General features: G+C 38.3%; 1 protein-coding gene across 5 annotated transcripts in view; it reads left to right on the top strand.

The window, feature by feature from the left end:
* The window catches only part of LOC102004188 (chromosome unknown open reading frame, human C4orf29), a 57,739-nt gene that overhangs the window by 30,317 nt on the left and 9,885 nt on the right, over positions 1–17,537 (top strand). For all 5 annotated transcript variants that reach the window (XM_013515329.1, XM_005386733.2, XM_013515330.1 and 2 more), the window contains 5 exons: positions 4,138–4,216; positions 4,323–4,407; positions 6,982–7,009; positions 11,850–11,988; positions 17,044–17,133. In XM_013515329.1, coding sequence (XP_013370783.1) covers positions 4,138–4,216; positions 4,323–4,407; positions 6,982–7,009; positions 11,850–11,988; positions 17,044–17,133 — 421 coding nt within the window. The remainder of the gene's footprint in view (positions 1–4,137; positions 4,217–4,322; positions 4,408–6,981; positions 7,010–11,849; positions 11,989–17,043; positions 17,134–17,537) is intronic.

Genomic DNA, 17,537 nt, shown 5'->3' with positions numbered 1-17,537 from the left:
GACCTTGCGCTTGCCAGGCAGGCGCTTTTGCCGCTGAGCTAAATCCCCAGCCCCAAATTTTTTTTTTTGTTTGTTTGTTTGTTTTTTTGTTTTTTCTCCGGTACCGGGAACCGAACTCATGACCTTGTGCTTGCCAGGCAGGCGCTTTGCCGCTGAGCTAAATCCCCAGCCCCTGATTCTTATACCTTTGCAGGTAATCAGTTTCTCTGTAGAAATTTTTTATGATGTTTTATGATCCAGTGATGTTCATGTTGTTTTTAGAATTATTTCTTCCCCCTTTTTGTGTCTTTCTCCCTTTTTTTTTTTTCTTCATTAGGAGGGAATGAACCCAGGGATGCTGTACCACTGAGCACATCCCTAACCCTTTTTTTTTGTTTTTTTGATAGATGATCTCCCTAAGTTTTGCACCAGCTGACCTCAAACTTGGGATTGTCTTGCCTCTGCCTCTCAGTGAGGAGAGTATAGACATGGACCACCACGGGATTTCTGGGATTTCTGCTAGGAAAATTTTGGAAGTATGAGATTAATTCTCTGTATCTTTTAGAGGTTTTTTTTTTGTACCAGCACTCAAACTCACAACCTCAGGCTTGCCAGGCAGGCACTGTGCCATGAAGCTATATCCCCAACAATTCTCTATATCTTTTGCCTCTTCCTTTCTTCATAATTTCTCTTTGAATTTTTGTGGTATACTTTACTTTGACCTTTTCCTTCTAGCCCTCACATTCAGTATTTGGTCATTTTATAAATTAATCCAATAGTACAGATTCTGTTAAATTAAAATGCACATTGTAAACCAGAGAGCAACAATGAAAGAGAGAATAGCTAGTAATCAGAAATAAAATAGAATTTAGAAATGCCTAATTAATTCAAAAGAGGGTAAGAAAGAGTTGAAAAAGAAATAAAAGAACAAGACAAAGAGGAAGCAAAAAGAAGCCAATAGAAAGCTTTCTATCGGGGCTGGGGATTTAGCTCAGTGGCATAAGCACCTGCCTGGCAAGCCCAAGGTCGTGAGTTTGGTTCCCGGTACCAGAAAAAAAACCCAAAAAAGAAGAAAGCTTTCTATTATTTTTTCAAGAATTTCCTTATTATCCAGCTTACTCTCTTTCTCTTGGAAACTTACTTTATTTGGATTTGGAGGTTTCCTCCGTTTTTCTAGGATTTTAAATTAGAATTTGTATTGCATTTCAAGTTTGTGGAGATTTGTTTTATTTTGTTCTTGTGTGTGTGTGTACGTGTGTGTATGTGTTTGTGGTACTAGGGATTGAACCCTGGGCCTTCATACTGAGCTACATCTGCAGCCCTTTTCTTACTGTTTTATTTACAGAGTCTTGCTGCTATACGGTCCAAGTCTACCCCAAACTCACTATTTAGCCCCAGCAAGCCTCTTAACTCTCAGTTCTTTTGCCTCAGTCTCTCAAGTACTGGGATACAGGTGTTTAGGTACTATACATAACAGTATTTCTACTATATGCAGTTCATATGCTTCCATTTATATGGAGATAACAGATATCTTGGAAGATACAGACTCATCTTTAGTGACAGAAAATATATCGTGGTTACCTGGGACCAATGTGGAAGGAGAAATTGGCTGCAAATGAGTAAGAGGAAAGTTTTAGAAAGGGCAGAAATCATCTCTATGCCAACTGAGGTGGTTTTGCCAGTATGTATATCAGTTTCCAAATTCATCAGACTGTACAAATGGTTGTAAATTATTGTATGTAAATTATACCTTAATAAAGGTGATTGGAAAGATAAAAACTAATATAGTTTCTACCTCTGCTGTAGCTATCCATCTACATCCTTGGGTGTAAATCCAGCTGTTGAGTTGGAAGCCTTTAAACTCACCTTAGAGTATAAGGCTCATTCATTAAGTGTATGTTGAGGTACTTATTAGAAAATTACATTTCCTTCAAACATACTGAAAGTTTGGCATGGTCAATGTCCCTTTATTGTTTGCTCTCCCATTTCAGCAATCATCACCCAGTTTCAGAGAGACTTGGCAATCACAAAAAACATTTAGCCAGCTTGGGCAGATTAGCAAGATCTTATCTCAAAACAACAACAACAAAATTTTGTTTTAAGGTCTGTGGACATAGTTTGGTGGTATAGCACTTACCAAGCATATATAAGCCTGTGGATTCAATCTCTTGTACCAAGAAAAAAAAGAAAAATTCCTGTTAACTTCAAGCTACTGTTCCGTAATGAAGTCACTATCTGCATTAGCATGAGACAAAGGAGAGCTACATACACATGAATGTCCAGTATTCTACTAAATTCTCAAGTATTTTTCTCTTCCTAAAAATCTTTCAGATATCACAAAATGGGACAATGCAGAAAATACAAAATGAAGCAAAAGTGTTTGTATTAGTTCTGATTATGAGATTGAAAATTAAAGAGTTCTAGCCAGGTGTGGTGGTTCACACCTATAATCCCAGCACTGGGGAGGCTGAGGTAGGAGGATCCCTTCAAGGCCAGCCTGAACTGCATAGTGAAAACTTGTCTCGAAAAAGATAGCAGCAACAACAAAAACTTCAGAGTTCCCCTGAGCACAAAACAATCATTGAACCATTCCTAAGTGTATTTGTCTGTACTTTATTCAATAAGTTGTCAACAATAGGTAACTAGTAATAATAACGCCCTTCTGTTCAAGCAGATTAAGTTCAGAATTGAGGTTTTGTGTTGCTTGAGAACGCAGCCATGTTAGGTCAGACCTTGAACTGGCTTAGTCCAGTGTTTTATGACAATAGCAGGATTTCCAGGAAGACGGCGGAGCGCTAGGCAGCAGAGAAAGAGCCTCTCTGAGATTTGCTGTCCAGACACTGAAGTACTGGACATGAGGAAGAGAAGGAGAGAAGTGGATTCCCTGAACCCAGGAAGGATCTGTGCCGAAAACTGACAATAGCAATTTTTTTTTTTGCTTGTTTTTTAGGGGGATGAGGTCTTGCTATATAGTTCAACCTGACCTTGTACTCAGTATGTACCCCAAGTTGACCTCAAATTCATGACAGTCCTCTTAGTGATTCTTCTTTTGTTTTGTTTTTGGGACAGGATTTTGCTATGTAGTTCAAAGGCTGGCTTGAACTCACTGTGTAACCCAGACTGGCCCCTAACTCACAGCAATCCTCCTGCCTTAGCCTCCTGACTGCTAGGATTACAGGCATGTGCCACCATGCCTGGCCTTAGTGATTCTTAAATGTCAACTGCTGAGAAAATTAAAGAGAAGTAAATCAATTCTGGAAGATGAAAAACTTCAGAGGATAGAAGGTAGTGATGGTTCCATAGTTGGGTGTGGTTGGTGCACCCTTGTAATGCTAGCACGCAGGAGGCTGAGGCAGGAGGATCACTGAAAATTAGAGGCCAACCTTGGCAACAGTGAGGTCAAGGCCATCCTGCACTATGAAGTGAGACCCGAAACCCTGTCCCAAAAGAAGCAAATAATAAATGTACTTAATTCTGCAGTGTCATCTTTCAAGGTAAGACAAAAACAAAAAACCTGTCTTTTCCTGGTATAGATGAGCTTTATCTTTATCAAAATTTTAGTGGGTTAGATCCTATCATATACTGCAAACTAAAAACATAACACATATTATTTTAATGATACATCAACAAGAGGTACACTCAGACATTTCCTGCAAAGAACAAAAGGTAGAACTAAATTTTAAGGCTATCTTGATGTCTCCACAAAAGAAAAAAATTCAGTGGACTACAGATACAATACAGTGGTACAGTGATTGCCTAGCATGCATAAGGTCCTGAGTTTAGTCCCCAGCACCATAAAAAAGAAAAAGAAAGAAAACTTCTAATAAAGTATCTTTATAGCTTTTGGACACCCAGTAGGGTTTAATCAGCTACAAATTTATGCACATCTGTAATCCTGATACTTGGGAGGCTAAGGTAGGATTTCTGTAAGTTTGAGGCCAACTGTAAGTTTTTCTACAACTTCTGCTCAATGTAACCATATACTTACAGTCTGAACTAGCAAGATCTTGTCGCCAGCAAAAGCAAAAACAAAAAAATTACAAATTAAAGGTGAAAATTCTAATTGCTATTTTCATCCAGATAATTTAATTATAAATTTCTAAGAATTGAAAGGTTGTATTAAAAGCCTTTTTGAAAGACTTCTTTTCTTTGAAACAGGTTCCAATTTATTGTGCCTAAAGAATGGAACAGCAAATATAGACCTGTGTGCATTCATCTTGCTGGAACAGGAGATCATGTAAGACTTTATTCAACACTTTAATACCTAGATAACTTTTTAACATATTCATCTTAATAGATGTGTTTACGGTACTTGTTAAGTATGTCATCTTTTCTCTTCTTAGCATTACTGGAGGCGACGAACACTAATGGCCCGTCCTATGATTAAAGAAGCTCGAATGGCTTCACTGTTGTTAGAAAACCCTTATTATATCCTTTTGTAATACCTGACATTTTTATTTATTTTTATATTTAATTTTAAATATAATTAAAATTATATTTAATTATTGAAAAGAATCCTAGAACTAGCTTTTCCAAACTAGTTCAGTCTTCAGTTCAGAAAATAAGAAAGAATGAAAAAGAGTAAAATATTATATCACGCCTTTAAAAAACTAGGGCTGGGGATATAGTTCAACGGCGCAGTGCTTGCCTGGCAAGTACAAGGTCCTGGGTTCGATTCCTGGTACCCACAAAAACAAACAAACAAACAAACTACTGTAAGCCCTGGCAGGCACAAGGTCCTGAGTTCTATTCCCAGTACCAAAAAAAGCTAATGTAAGGATTATCCTTCTATTGTATAATGATAAATTGTATTTTTATTTCTTGAGGTATACTTACTTTTTTTTTAATAAGTCAAATGCTTGCTATTAAACATTCATGTTTGAAATTCATTTATAGTATCAGTTCAGGCTTAGAACAGTTCTTAACTTAAATTTCAAGATGACAAACTTCACAGGAGAAGAAATGAAACTGACACATAGATTAAAGAAATGTTCAACATTACTGGTAATAAGAAATGTAAAGTGAAAATAATTTTTGAAAATAAAAGACAAGCTGGGCGTGGTGCATGTCTGTAATCCCAGCACTCGGGAGGCTGAGGCAGGAAGATCTTTTCAAGTTCAAGGCCAGCCTGGGCTACAAAGTAAGCTCAAGGTCAGCCTGAATTGCATAGCGAGACCCTGTCTCAAAAAGACAAAGAAAAAGGGGCTGGGGATTTAGCTCATCGGCACAGTGCCTGCCTGGCAAGCGCAAGGTCATGAGTTCGATTCCCGGTACCAGCAAAAAAACAAAAAAGACAAAAAAAAGAAAGAAAAGGAAAGACGATAGCGGGGAGGCTGCTGTATATTGGGCACTCTCATTACAAATGACTGAAAATCAGTTCAGCCCTTTAGAAAAGCATTTTTACCATGTGTTTAAGAGCCTTAAAACATCTTCCATCTGAGCTGGAGGTGTGGATCAGTGGTAGATCAGTTGCCTAGCATCACCTCCAAAAGAAAAAAAAAAATTTTTTTTAAAAATCTTACATTCCTTGGCAGAGTGACTTTGTTTCTGGGAGATGTATTCTAAAAATGAATTACTAAAGTAAAAAAAAAATCTGATAAAAAATACTTATACTGCTGTGTTTATAATTATAAACTATTAGGAATAAATGTGTACACTAGAGAAATGACTGAGTGACCTGGTTCGTAATATTAGAATTTTATGCAGTTGCTTGTGTTTATTGCTGTACCACTTACTACCATTGTGACTTTGGACCTATTAACCTTTTTGTACTTCAGTTTTCTCATTGATTAGTGGGAATAACCTTTCAGTTCATTCAATACTTAGCTATTATAAAACAGTACTTGATTAAATAAGCACTTAATAAGTTTTAACTGTTATTACAAATTTATAATCTGTGAAATGTAGTTATGATACAAAATAGAGGGGCTGGGGATTTAGCTCAGCGGCAAAAGCGCCTGCCTGGCAAGCGCAAGGTCCTGAGTTCGGTTCCGGGTACCGGAGAAAAACCAAAAAACAAACAAACAAACAAAAAAACAAAAAAACAAAATAGAGTATAAAACCATACGGTCTCAGACACAAAATTGTACTTAGCATGCACAAGGCTCTAGATTCACTCCCCAGGAACAAAACAAAAACCACACAATATAATACATATAAAAAAAAACCTTTAGATTTCAAACCAAACATTTGCTCATGAAGAAAATACTAGAAGGGAATACACAAAATATGTCTTGGTGATAGATAATGTAGTTTTTCTTATAAGTGCTTTTCTGTATTTTCTAGATCTCTATTACAAATATAACAACATAAATAAACTATCAATAAACCTCATTTTAAATTTAAGGTGATCTCGCCGGACATGGTGGTGCATGCCTGTAATCTCAGCACTTGGGGGGCTGAGGCAGAAGGATCATTGCAAGTTCTAGACCAGCATAGGCTACAAAGTGAGTTCAAGGCCAGCCTGAACTGCATAGTGAGACCCTGTCTCAAAAAGACAAAAAACCCCAAACCACAAAAGAAATTTAAGGTGAAAAATTTACAAACCTGTGAATATACTAAAAATATCAAATTGTACACTTTAAATGGATTATATAATGTGATTATATCTCAAAAATTATGCAGATTAAAAGAAAAATAATGAAATTTAACATAGTTGGACATGATGGCACATACCTATACTTGCAGGTACTCAGGAAGCTGAGGCAAAAGGATTGCAAATTTAAGGACACTGGGGCGACAACAAGGCCCTATCCGAAACTAAAATTACTGGGACTGTAGCTGTCTGGTAGAGCATTTGCCTACCACAAGACCCTGTATTTGATCTCCAGTACTGCCAAAAGAGTAACAAAAACCTGAGAACTTTTTCATTGCCTGTGGAGGTAGCTAGATACTAGTTATGTCAGCGTTAACTTGTATTCAAACTAAACTATTTTAAATTAATATGTCTTGAGGCAAAAGTTTATTTAACATTTTAAAACTCTCTTTGACCCATATTCTTAAATGGCTGCAGGAAACCCAAGGACCAAGTGTAAGTATATATCACCTTCATTTTTGCAGTTTTCTTAAACAAATTTTTAGCGATATTTAAATGTTTGGTAGCTTTCAGTAAACTATTTCTAAGTTTAATGTCCATGTATTATGGTAGTGTTATAAAAGAATAGGAATATTGACTTTAATCCTTACGATTTTTGCATTTTAAATCTAATGAGCTATTGTAAAGAGTTTTAATAAACTGGATATATTTTATAAAATTATATCTGGACAAATCATAGATTTTTTTTCCTTTTATAGTATATTTACGTTATACAGTTAAACATTCTTATTGTTGCAAAGCATAGTATACAAAATCTGAAGATTAAATATTCTTTCTAGTCTTTTTAAATTATGAACTTTGACAATTATTTTGCATCTCCATAATGTATTATATTGTATTTTCTTTGGCTGGCTGGCTGATTTATTTATTTATTTATATGTTTATTTATTTATGTACATACTTAGTTTTTTAGTTTTTAAGACAGGTTCTCACTGTATATTCTAGTCTGGTCTTGAACTCTGTGTACTTCAGACTGGCCTCAAACATGGTATAGCCTTAGCCTCCCAAGTGCCGGAATTACGGGGATGAGTCACCATGCCCTGCTCTTTGACTTACTGAATAAAAATCTAGGGATGAGCACTACAGCAACAATAAAAGGTCTTTCTGCAACTTCTGCTCAATGGCCAACAAATGCCATAGCACTTGAGGACATGCGGCAAGACTCCTGTCTCTTCCCCAAGGATAGAACTCGACCTATTTCAGTCGCTCATACATCTTCTTCTTGGGCCATTTAAGGTTATTAATGTTCCCCTGCACCTATACCTTGGGAAAGGCTTCTTTGGTCCCACACTAAAAGACAATTTTGGGGCTGGGGATTTAGCTCAGCGGCAAAGCACCTGCCTGGCAAGCGCAAGGTCGTGAGTTCGGTTCCCGGTACCGGAGAAAAACCAAAAAACAAAAAAAAAATAAATAAAAAAAAATAAAAGACAATTTTTATTGGTTCAAGGACTTCTGGGAAGATGGCAGAGGAGTGAACAGTAGAGAAACAGCCTCTCTGAAATTTGGTGTCCAGACACTAGGAAGAGAAAAGGAGGCAAGGATCTGAAGCAAGAATTAAAGCCCTCAGCGGACAAGGCGGTGGCTTTTTCCCTGAGCCCTGACTCACTGTTTGGGAGGGCTGGCTCACACCTGCAGACACACAGTGACTACTGGCGAGCCCAGAAGCCTCTGTGGAGAAACACATTAGTGGACTACAGCAGTGGATGCTGTGGACTGCAGTGGCTGATGAGTAATTCGGGTACATATGTACCCTGGGAGAGAGTGATTGACATGATATTCTACATAGACAACCCCGAAAACTCCACCAAAAGACTTCTAGATTTAATAACCAAATTCAGTACCATAGCTGGATACCAAGTCAACACTCAAAAATCCGTAGCATACAAATAACAAACTCACTGAGAGGGAGGTTAGGGAAACAACACCTTTCATAATAGCATCTCCAACAAATGAAATACCTCAGAATCAATCTAATGAAGGAAGTAAAAGACCTATACATTAAGGAAGTAAAGGGCCGGGGATATAGCTCAGCAGGACAGAGCCTGCCTGGCAAGCATGAGGTCTTGAGTTCGATTCTCAGTACCTTAAAAAAGAAGTAGAAAGACCTATATAGTACAGCCAGGCCTGGTGGTACATACCTGTAATTCCAGCAATTGGGAAACGGAGGCAGGAGGATTGCTGTGAGTTCAAGGCCAGCCTCAGCTGCATAGCAAGAACCTGTCTATAAACAAATAACAAACTATAATACTCTAAAAAGGAAATCAAAGAGGATATTAGAAAATGGAAAGATAACCCTTGCTCTTGGGTAGGAAGAACCAGTATAGTGAAAATGGCTATAATTCCTAAATTAATTTCATGCAATACCAATCAAAATACCAATAGCATACCTCACAGAATTAGAAGAAATAATCCTAAAATTTATTTGGAACCAGAAGAGACCTACAATGGCAAAGAAAATTCTGGGCAACAAAGGCAAGACAGGGGTATCACAGTCCCTGACTTGAAATTATCCTACAAAGCTTCTGTAATTAAAAACAGCATGGCCAAAAAAAAATCAGTGGAACAGATTAAAACTTGGAAAAAGAACTCCAGACACACTCAGCCACCTTATTTTTGACAAAGGAGCCAAACACCTTCACTAAAAATCGTCTATTAGCTGTTCGATGAATTTTTCTTTTTTTTATCATTTTGAAGGATTCTCTGAGTAATTTTTCATAATTTACCATTTTGTCTTCAATTTCAGAAACCCTGTGTTCACAGTGGTTATTTCTGCAGTTTATGAATTCTGCATAATCTCTTATCCCCAGGATCTCTTTCGGACATCTTTTTGTGACCTTTGTATTCTTGATAAATTTGTCATCCATGTTTTTCTCTTTTTTTTTTTTTTTTTTTTTTTGGTATTGGGAATCGAACTCAGGACCTGGCATTTGCCAGGCAGGAGCTTGTGCCGCTGAGCTGTATCTCCAGCCCTGTCATCCATGTTTTGAACCCTTTGGTTAGCTCTTCAAATTTTTGTTTCTTCAATATTCACTTTGGTCGTTTTGTATGTTTCATTAGTTTTTAGTTTAGTTTTTAATTATGTTCAAAGCTGACCTCAACTACATAGCGAGGACCTGTCTTCCAAAGAAAAAGAAATAAAACAAAATAAATAATAATTAAAATGTCTTTGAACAATTTGAACTGGGTTTATCATTATAGATAACACTCTTTACTGCCCCACTCACATCAGTATCTTCTGTGGAAAAGAACAGACTCGGGTGGACTTGAGAATTAAAGACTTCCACACAACACAAAAATTACTCCAGCACGTAGGAGGCTGCGGCAGGAGGATTGCTGTGAATTTGAGGCTAGCCTAAATTACAGAGTGGGACCTGTCTCAGAAATAAATAGGAATAATCAGATACAGATAGGAAACAAGGATAAGTGTGAGTGTGACGAGTTTCGATGGAGGAAAGCGTAGAGAGCGCCTGCCTTGTGAACAGAGCCAGAGGGCCAGGGAGGACTGTCACAAACTCTTTTGAGGCCAGTGTTGTTTCCCCACTTGGCACTGCTCACGGCGTCTGATTCTTTGCACATTATTATCATTTTGGCATATAATAAATAATCATTGATAAAATATGTACATTTGTGTACATTAACAATTTGTGTACATTAACAAGATTTCATTTAGTAACCAGTTTTTGTTGTTTTTGTTTTATTTTTTGTCTTTTTAAGAGAGGATCTCGCTATGCAGTTCAAGCTGGCCTTGAGCTCACTTTGTAGCCCAGGCTGGTCTCGAACTTACAACGATCCCCCTGCCTCAGCCTCCTGAGTGCTTGAGATTACAGGTGTGTGCCACCATGCCTGGCCTATCAGTAGCCAGTTATGTCATTATACCTTTTCATATAATTTGGATTTAGAAAAATTTCCTAATATGGTCACTTTAATAATATATTTTATATCACCATTAAAGGATGGTTCTGGAATCTAAGAAGATATATTTAAGTACTACTTATAAGGAAATACACTGCTGGGTGTGGTGGCACATGCCTGTAATCCCACCTACTTAAGCTGAGAGGCATCACAGGTTTGAGGACAGCCTAGATAGCTCAGCAAGACCCTGACTCACAAAAAAAGACCAGGAATATCACACATTGCTAGAGGGCCCCTGGGTTCAGTCCCTAGTATTTCAAAAAAGAAAGGGAGTCAGGAGGAAAAAAGAGAAAAAATATATATATAAACAGTTTCTAAAAACAGTTATGGTTTAAATTAATTTACCCACACATTTTTATAAAATTGCATTTCCGATATTATATTTATAAATTGTGTATTTTGTGAAAATAAACAGTATATTTAGGATTTCAGGTATTAAGTTACCTTTTTACTTAGCTTTTCAAAAAAAGTGTTGTTTTGCCAGAGGTAATGGCACATGCCTATCATGCCAGCACTCAGGAGGCTGAGGCAGGAAGATCAATGTGAGTTCAAGACTAGCCTGAACTACATAGACCTGTCTCAGACAAAAACAACTTATGTTCTATTGTAGTAATTTCTTTTTAAGGTAGAAGAAAACTAAATTTGTTTTTCTTAAAAAGACCAAAAATTGTCAGTACAGAAATAATTATTTTTCCAGTGCCAGGTATGGTGGCTCACACCTGTAATCCCAGGACTTGGGAGGCTGAGGCAGGAGGATTGCTGTGAGTCCAAGGCCAGCCTGGATTCCATAGTGAGTTCAGGGCCGGCCTGGAATGTACAGTGAGACCTTGTCTCAAAAAACAGAAAGGAAATACTGTTTTTCCATAAATAGTAAGCATTTTTTAAGATGAAGTCCAATTTTTAATTGAAATTCAATAAATGTTATATGCTGTCGAACAGTTACATAGTTTTTTAAAAGTTTTAGGTGATTAATATATAGAACAGTGTTAACAGTGCTCTATCAGTTTATTCCATTGTTTTACTTTGTTTAAAAGAAAAACATTAGCTGGGGGCTGGGGATTTAGCTCAGCGGCACAGTGCCTGTCTGGCAAGCGCAAGGTTGTGAGTTCGATTCCCGGTACTGGAAAAAAAAAAGAAAAAAGAAAAACATAGCTGGATGTGGTGGTGCACGCCTGTAATCCCAGCCCTCTGAAGGTTGAGGCACGAGGATCGCAGTGAGTTCGAGGCCTGGCTGAACTACATAACAAAACCCTGTCTCAAAACCAAAACAAAAACATGAAATGAAGCTGCCTAACATAAATCTGCATATATTAAAATATAAATACATGAAATACTCATTTTCTGTTTTGTTTTGTGAGCCTAGGCGGTCCAGTTTAAAAAATGTGTCTGACCTTTTTGTGATGGGAGGAGCTCTTGTTTTAGAATCTGCAGCTCTCTTGCACTGGCTAGAGAGGGAAGGTTATGGACCTTTAGGAATGACCGGAATATCCATGGGAGGACACGTAAGCCCTTTTTAAATTTATATTTCATTATGATTATAAGACTAGGAAATCATTTATTTTAGCAATTCTCTTTATGGAATTGAGTCTTGGTGAAAGTATGAAGAAGAAACAAATTCTGAACTTTTATTCCAATTGTGGAGTCATGATTTCTTCATATGACATATCTGGATATTTTATTGTACTATTCTACATTAGCAGCTTAGATATTGGACTTCATAATTTTTTAAAGTTGATTATAAAGTTTAAGCTTTGAAGTATTGTCTTATTCTTTTCATTGCTGAGATAAAATATCCACCACCCAAAGTTAGAGGAAAGGTTTATTCAGCTCACAGTTTGTAGAGGTTCTAGCCTATAATTGCGTGGCTCTAAGGCAGGTGGCCTGGCAGAGGGGCATGAGAGAGGAGAACCAGTTCATGGCAAGTAAAAGACAGCAAAAGCAACAAGGGTTGACCACAGCTTTTTTTATCTTCATATCTTATCTAGGCTACTTTTGGCAGGTAGCACTCACGCCCTTAATCCTAGTGCCCTTGAGCCTAGCACTACACTGTGAATTGATCTCAGCATCACACACTGTAGATCCAGCTACATCTGAAAAAGCCCCACCTATGACTTCATGAGACTTTGGAGGGACATCTAGACACAAGCCATAACATTCTGCCCATGGCCCCCCAAAGACTCATGCATATCTCTTTATGTACAAAGCATTTAGTCTAAGAGTTGCCAAAGTCTTTAACAGTGTTAACATTGCTGAAAAGTCTTAATTCTGAGATTTAAGGCAAACTTAGCTGCAAGCCCCTGTACAAATGAAAAGAAAGTTAAACACTTCTAACATTTAATGGCACAAGATAAACATTTTTATTTTAAAAGTTACAATAGGGGAAAACAAGGAATGGGGACAAAGCAATAACAAAATCTAGCAGGACAAACATTAAATCCCACAGTTCTACTTCCAGCATCCCTGGCAACCTGTGGCAGTTGTGAATTCTAAAGGGCATGGGTGGCTCCACCCCATGGCACTGTTGGTGATTGTAGCTCTCATGGCATTTTTCTTTGACTGCCTTTGCTCACACCTTGTAGCTTTTTTTTGGACGAGCCACATTCCTGCCTTTTCTAACCTTCTGGGGTCTCTTCTGTACCTTTGACGTTACATTTACAGCTTTACATACTGCCCTCTCAGGGATAAAATGCCTGCCTTCCTAAGCCTTCTTTTGAAATCTTGGTGGAAACCCTCCTGACCCCACAATTCTTCCATTCTCTGTGGGTCTAAAACCAGCACCACATGCATGACACCAAGGTCTGCTACCAGCTGGAGCAGTAGCCAGCCTTTTTTCTGTCTTGGCTATAGGGGTCCAGTGCCTATGAACTAAATCTTGAGGAACAACTTTTCTAGGTTGCCACCATTCTGGAACATAATCCTCAGGGGCACTTCTCAAAACAAAATTTTTTACTTTCTTTTTTTTGTTTGTTTGTTTTTTTGTTTTTTTGGTTTTTTTCCGGTATTGGGAACCAAACTCACGACCTTGCGCTTGCCAGGCAGGCGCTTTGCCGCTGAGCTAAATCCCCAGCCCCAAAATTTTTTACTTTCATAATGTTGAGGCTGCAAAGGGTGGAGTCCTGCTGCTTCTTGTGATGCCCTGAGGCCATCTTTTTTATTCTCCTATCCTGGGCAGTGAAGATCTCCTCTGCTTTATCTTTGCAGCCCACAGCTTTATTGGAGCTTCCTTTCTGGCCAAACTTAAAACACTTTACATGATTCTGCTGGGCTCTTGGTTCTTGATTCTCATCATAAATCTGGCTAAAAGCCCCCAACAATAGCCATGCCACTGCCCCAACATTCGACTGCCTTGAAATTTCTTTTGTCAGATTAATCAGTCCACTGCCGCCCTTAATCTCAGTCTTAGGCAAAGCCTCTGGACACGAACAAAATGCAGACTTTCTGCCAAGCCATAATACACATTGTCTAGAGTCCAATAGCCAAAGCAATGCTTCTTCCTAGCAGAAAATTCCCAAGTCTAGTCTTTACTGGCAGGATTTTTATCAGTCTTCTGGTCTTTGAGCTCTGACCAGAATCTCCCATCAAGTATTGCCCAGGGCAGCTCTACGTTTTCAGCCAGCATCTTCAAACCTTTCCAAATTCTTCCCCCAAGCCATTTCCAAAGCCTTTTGAACCACGTGGTCAAGTATAGTCACAGCAATGACCCCGCTTCTGGTACCAAATTCTGTCTTAGTTACTTTTTTGTTGTTGTTGAGACAAAATACCTGACACCCAAAGATACGGAGGAAAGGTTTATTTAGCTCACAGTTTGTAGTGGTTTTAGTCTGTGATAGGCAAGGCAGCTTGGCACAGGAGTATTGCAAAGGAGAAACAGTTCATGGCAAGCAGAAAACAGCAAAAGCAACAAAGAATGATCACAGCTTCTTCTTATAATTTAGCCAGGCTACTTAGCACTCACAACCTTAATCTTATTGCCCTTGAGCCTAGCATTGTACCATGAATTGATCTTAGCATCATACATTGTAAGTAGATCTACCACTTCTGAAAAAGCCCCACCTATGACTGTGTGAGGCTTTGGAACATCTAGACACAAGCTGTATGTCTTAGTTACTTTTCTCATTGGGTCAAATTAACCAACACCCAAAATTAAAAGAGGAGGGGCTGGGGATTTAGCTCAGCGGCAAAGCGCCTGCCTGGCAAGCGCAAGGTCGTGAGTTTGGTTCCCGGTACCGGAGAAAAACAACAACAAAAAAAAAAAAACAAAATTAAAAGAGGAAAGTTTATTTAGCTCACAGTTTGTAGAGGTTTCATTTCATAATTGGCTGGTTCCAAGGCAGGGTGGCAGATGGCAGAGGGACAACTGTTCATGGTGGCAGAAGATGGCAAAAGCAACAATAGAGGAAAGACAGAGACCAGCCTGTTTCTGTCCCTTATATGCAGGCTACCTGCCTTAGGGTGGATGTAACACTCACCCCACCCCCACCCCCCACCCCCACAATCCCAGCACTGGACCATAAACCAATCACAAACTCTAGATTTAGCCACCTCCAAAAAGCCCACCCCCCTGTGACCACATGAGGCTTTAGGAGCATCAAGAAACAAACCATAACACCATAACAAGTGTCTAATACCCACTTTTGCTGTTAAATTGATAGCTGAATTTCAAGAAATTTTTCTTGAATTTCAAGAAAAAGCTGAATTTTCTTGTTATCTCTTCACTCCCAGTACCACCCACATATTTTACCTTTGTCTTCCAGAATGTACCAGAACTGACTCTTAACAGGTTTCTGTGTGTTTAGTCTGTTCTCTCATTAGTGTTTTACACCACCACACCCAGCTCATTAGTGTTTTAAAATTTTTCCCTCTACACTATAACAAGAATAATCTTTCTCTGCTCACTCCTGCTCAGAACCTACCAGTTTGCTTTTACATCGTGCTCTAGCTCTGCTGGATGCTAGCTTCCCCTGTCCCCTTAATGCCCTTTTACCTCCCTGAACAACAGCTTTCCCTTGTAATTCCAGTTTAGAGCTTACTTCCCATGAGAGGCTACTTTTATTCACAGCCTTACCTCCATACTGTACCTCCCAGTAGTACTTCCTTTCACTTTCTTTTTCCATTATTTTAATTAACTGCTTTATTATAAGAATTTTTTTTAAATTTTTATTAGTACATGTTTAGAGTATAGAATTGTTACATTCATCATGGGGAGTTGATACATGTAGATAATACAGCTTCTTTTTACATACCCTTTCATTTGTGATTAGTACTTTTCATTGTACCATAATTACTTGTTTAGTTTATATAGTGGTAGCCCTTAACTCCAGACTCTCACCCAAGGGGTTTTGGTGGTGGTGGTTTTGGTTTTTGGAGACAGGGTCTTGTAGGAGTGGCCTTGAACTTACTATGTAGTCCAGGCTGGTCTTTAACTCACGGTGATCCTTCTGCCTCAGCCTCCTGGGTGGTGGGACTACAGGTGTGCACCACCATGCCCAGGCCACCTTCCTGTTCACTTTAACAGTTTGTTTTTCTCCACGAGGCAGTTGGTTCAGTGAAGGTTCAGAATATCCTTTTGTTCACTATGTGGCATATATTAGTTACTCAGTATATTTTTTAAAAAATAGGTATATGAATTCTTCTATAGGTCATTTGAATTATAAAATTGAGTTTAAAAAACTTACTAAAATTCAATGCAACTACCAGTGAAATTAAGGTTAGAAAAGGATTTATTTTCCTACCTACTAATGTTTCCATTGCTACTGCCTAGTGAAGGATCTCCCTACCTCACATCTCAACTTCTAATTAATCTTGAAAATCAGATCATATTAGCTTCCTTGAATCACTTTCACAATTCTGTTCCTTTGCTCAGAACTCTTAATTTCCTAGAAAACAAAGGGACCATTAATCTGATCCTGATCAATCTTTCCAGCTCTACCATTTTCACTCACTCAGATGACCACATAAAACTTACTGACCAGCCAAGCAGAAGGATATTATTGGCTGTACCCCTATCTGACACTGTACTTCATTACCATCTTGATTTTAAACAAGTGGCTCAAAAGATTCAGACATTTCTTGAAGCTTCTCTGACTGCTGTAGCCAAAAGTAACTTTTCCTTCTTAAACACACACATTACCTTATTTTATGCCCGATATATAATCTGCTCCATAGTTCACCAAATTCTTAGCCACCTCAGTCACACCTTAAAGGTGTGAGATTTTCTGGCTGTGATTTTGCTGTATCTGATTGTCACTTAAGTGAGTGCGCTTCGCCTGCTGCCTAACGTCCACATCTCAGCACCCTTGCTCTATACGTAAATGATAGAAAGTAGGTGTTGGTGAATGGTCGTCAAATTCTTGAAATTTTTATTTCTAAGTTGCTAAATTTCAGATTTGGGGAGTGTAACAATGTTATTAGACATTTTTGCCGGTGTTTACAGAGTTTGTGTTCATGTCATACCTTACGATCTGCTTACCACACACATTTCTTAGCATTAAGTATTTTTCATTGTAATGAATAGACAACTTAAAATAAGCTCTTTCAACTGATTTATTATGTTACAGATGGCCTCCTTAGCAGTATCCAACTGGCCTAAGCCTATGCCATTGATTCCATGTCTGTCTTGGTCCACAGCATCTGCGGTGTTTACTACGGTAATTGAATTGCAATTGTTATTTAGATAGCTATGTGTATAATTAAAGGCCACTGTTTGAGGGTCCCCAAAATCAATCACAGGTAGGAGGTGTTAACAGGACTCAGCATATATTTGTATTCATGACCAATACTTAATAATAGCAAAAGTATACAACACAAAACCAATGAAAAGAAAAGGAACACTAGGCAAAACCTGGTGCAAATTTCCCAGAGTCTTCAACCAGAGGAATCTCATAGTTTGTGCTTAATTCCTTCAGCAGTAAGTTGTAACAAAGTGTGCAAAGTGCTATATCCATTGTCTAACCCTGGCAGACCAGGGATTTTAGTCAGGCATGAGTAAAGTAAGCACCTTCTGCCTAGCAGGTACTAGAATTCCAGAAGGAAAGTAGTTTTTTGGGTTTTT

The sequence above is a fragment of the Chinchilla lanigera genome, unplaced genomic scaffold, assembly GCF_000276665.1.
Source record: "Chinchilla lanigera isolate Chin_1 unplaced genomic scaffold, ChiLan1.0 scaffold00027, whole genome shotgun sequence".
Classification (NCBI taxonomy): domain Eukaryota; kingdom Metazoa; phylum Chordata; class Mammalia; order Rodentia; family Chinchillidae; genus Chinchilla; species Chinchilla lanigera.
The sequence above is the reverse complement of the archived record's forward strand: the minus strand, read 5'-3'. Positions and strand labels throughout refer to the sequence as shown.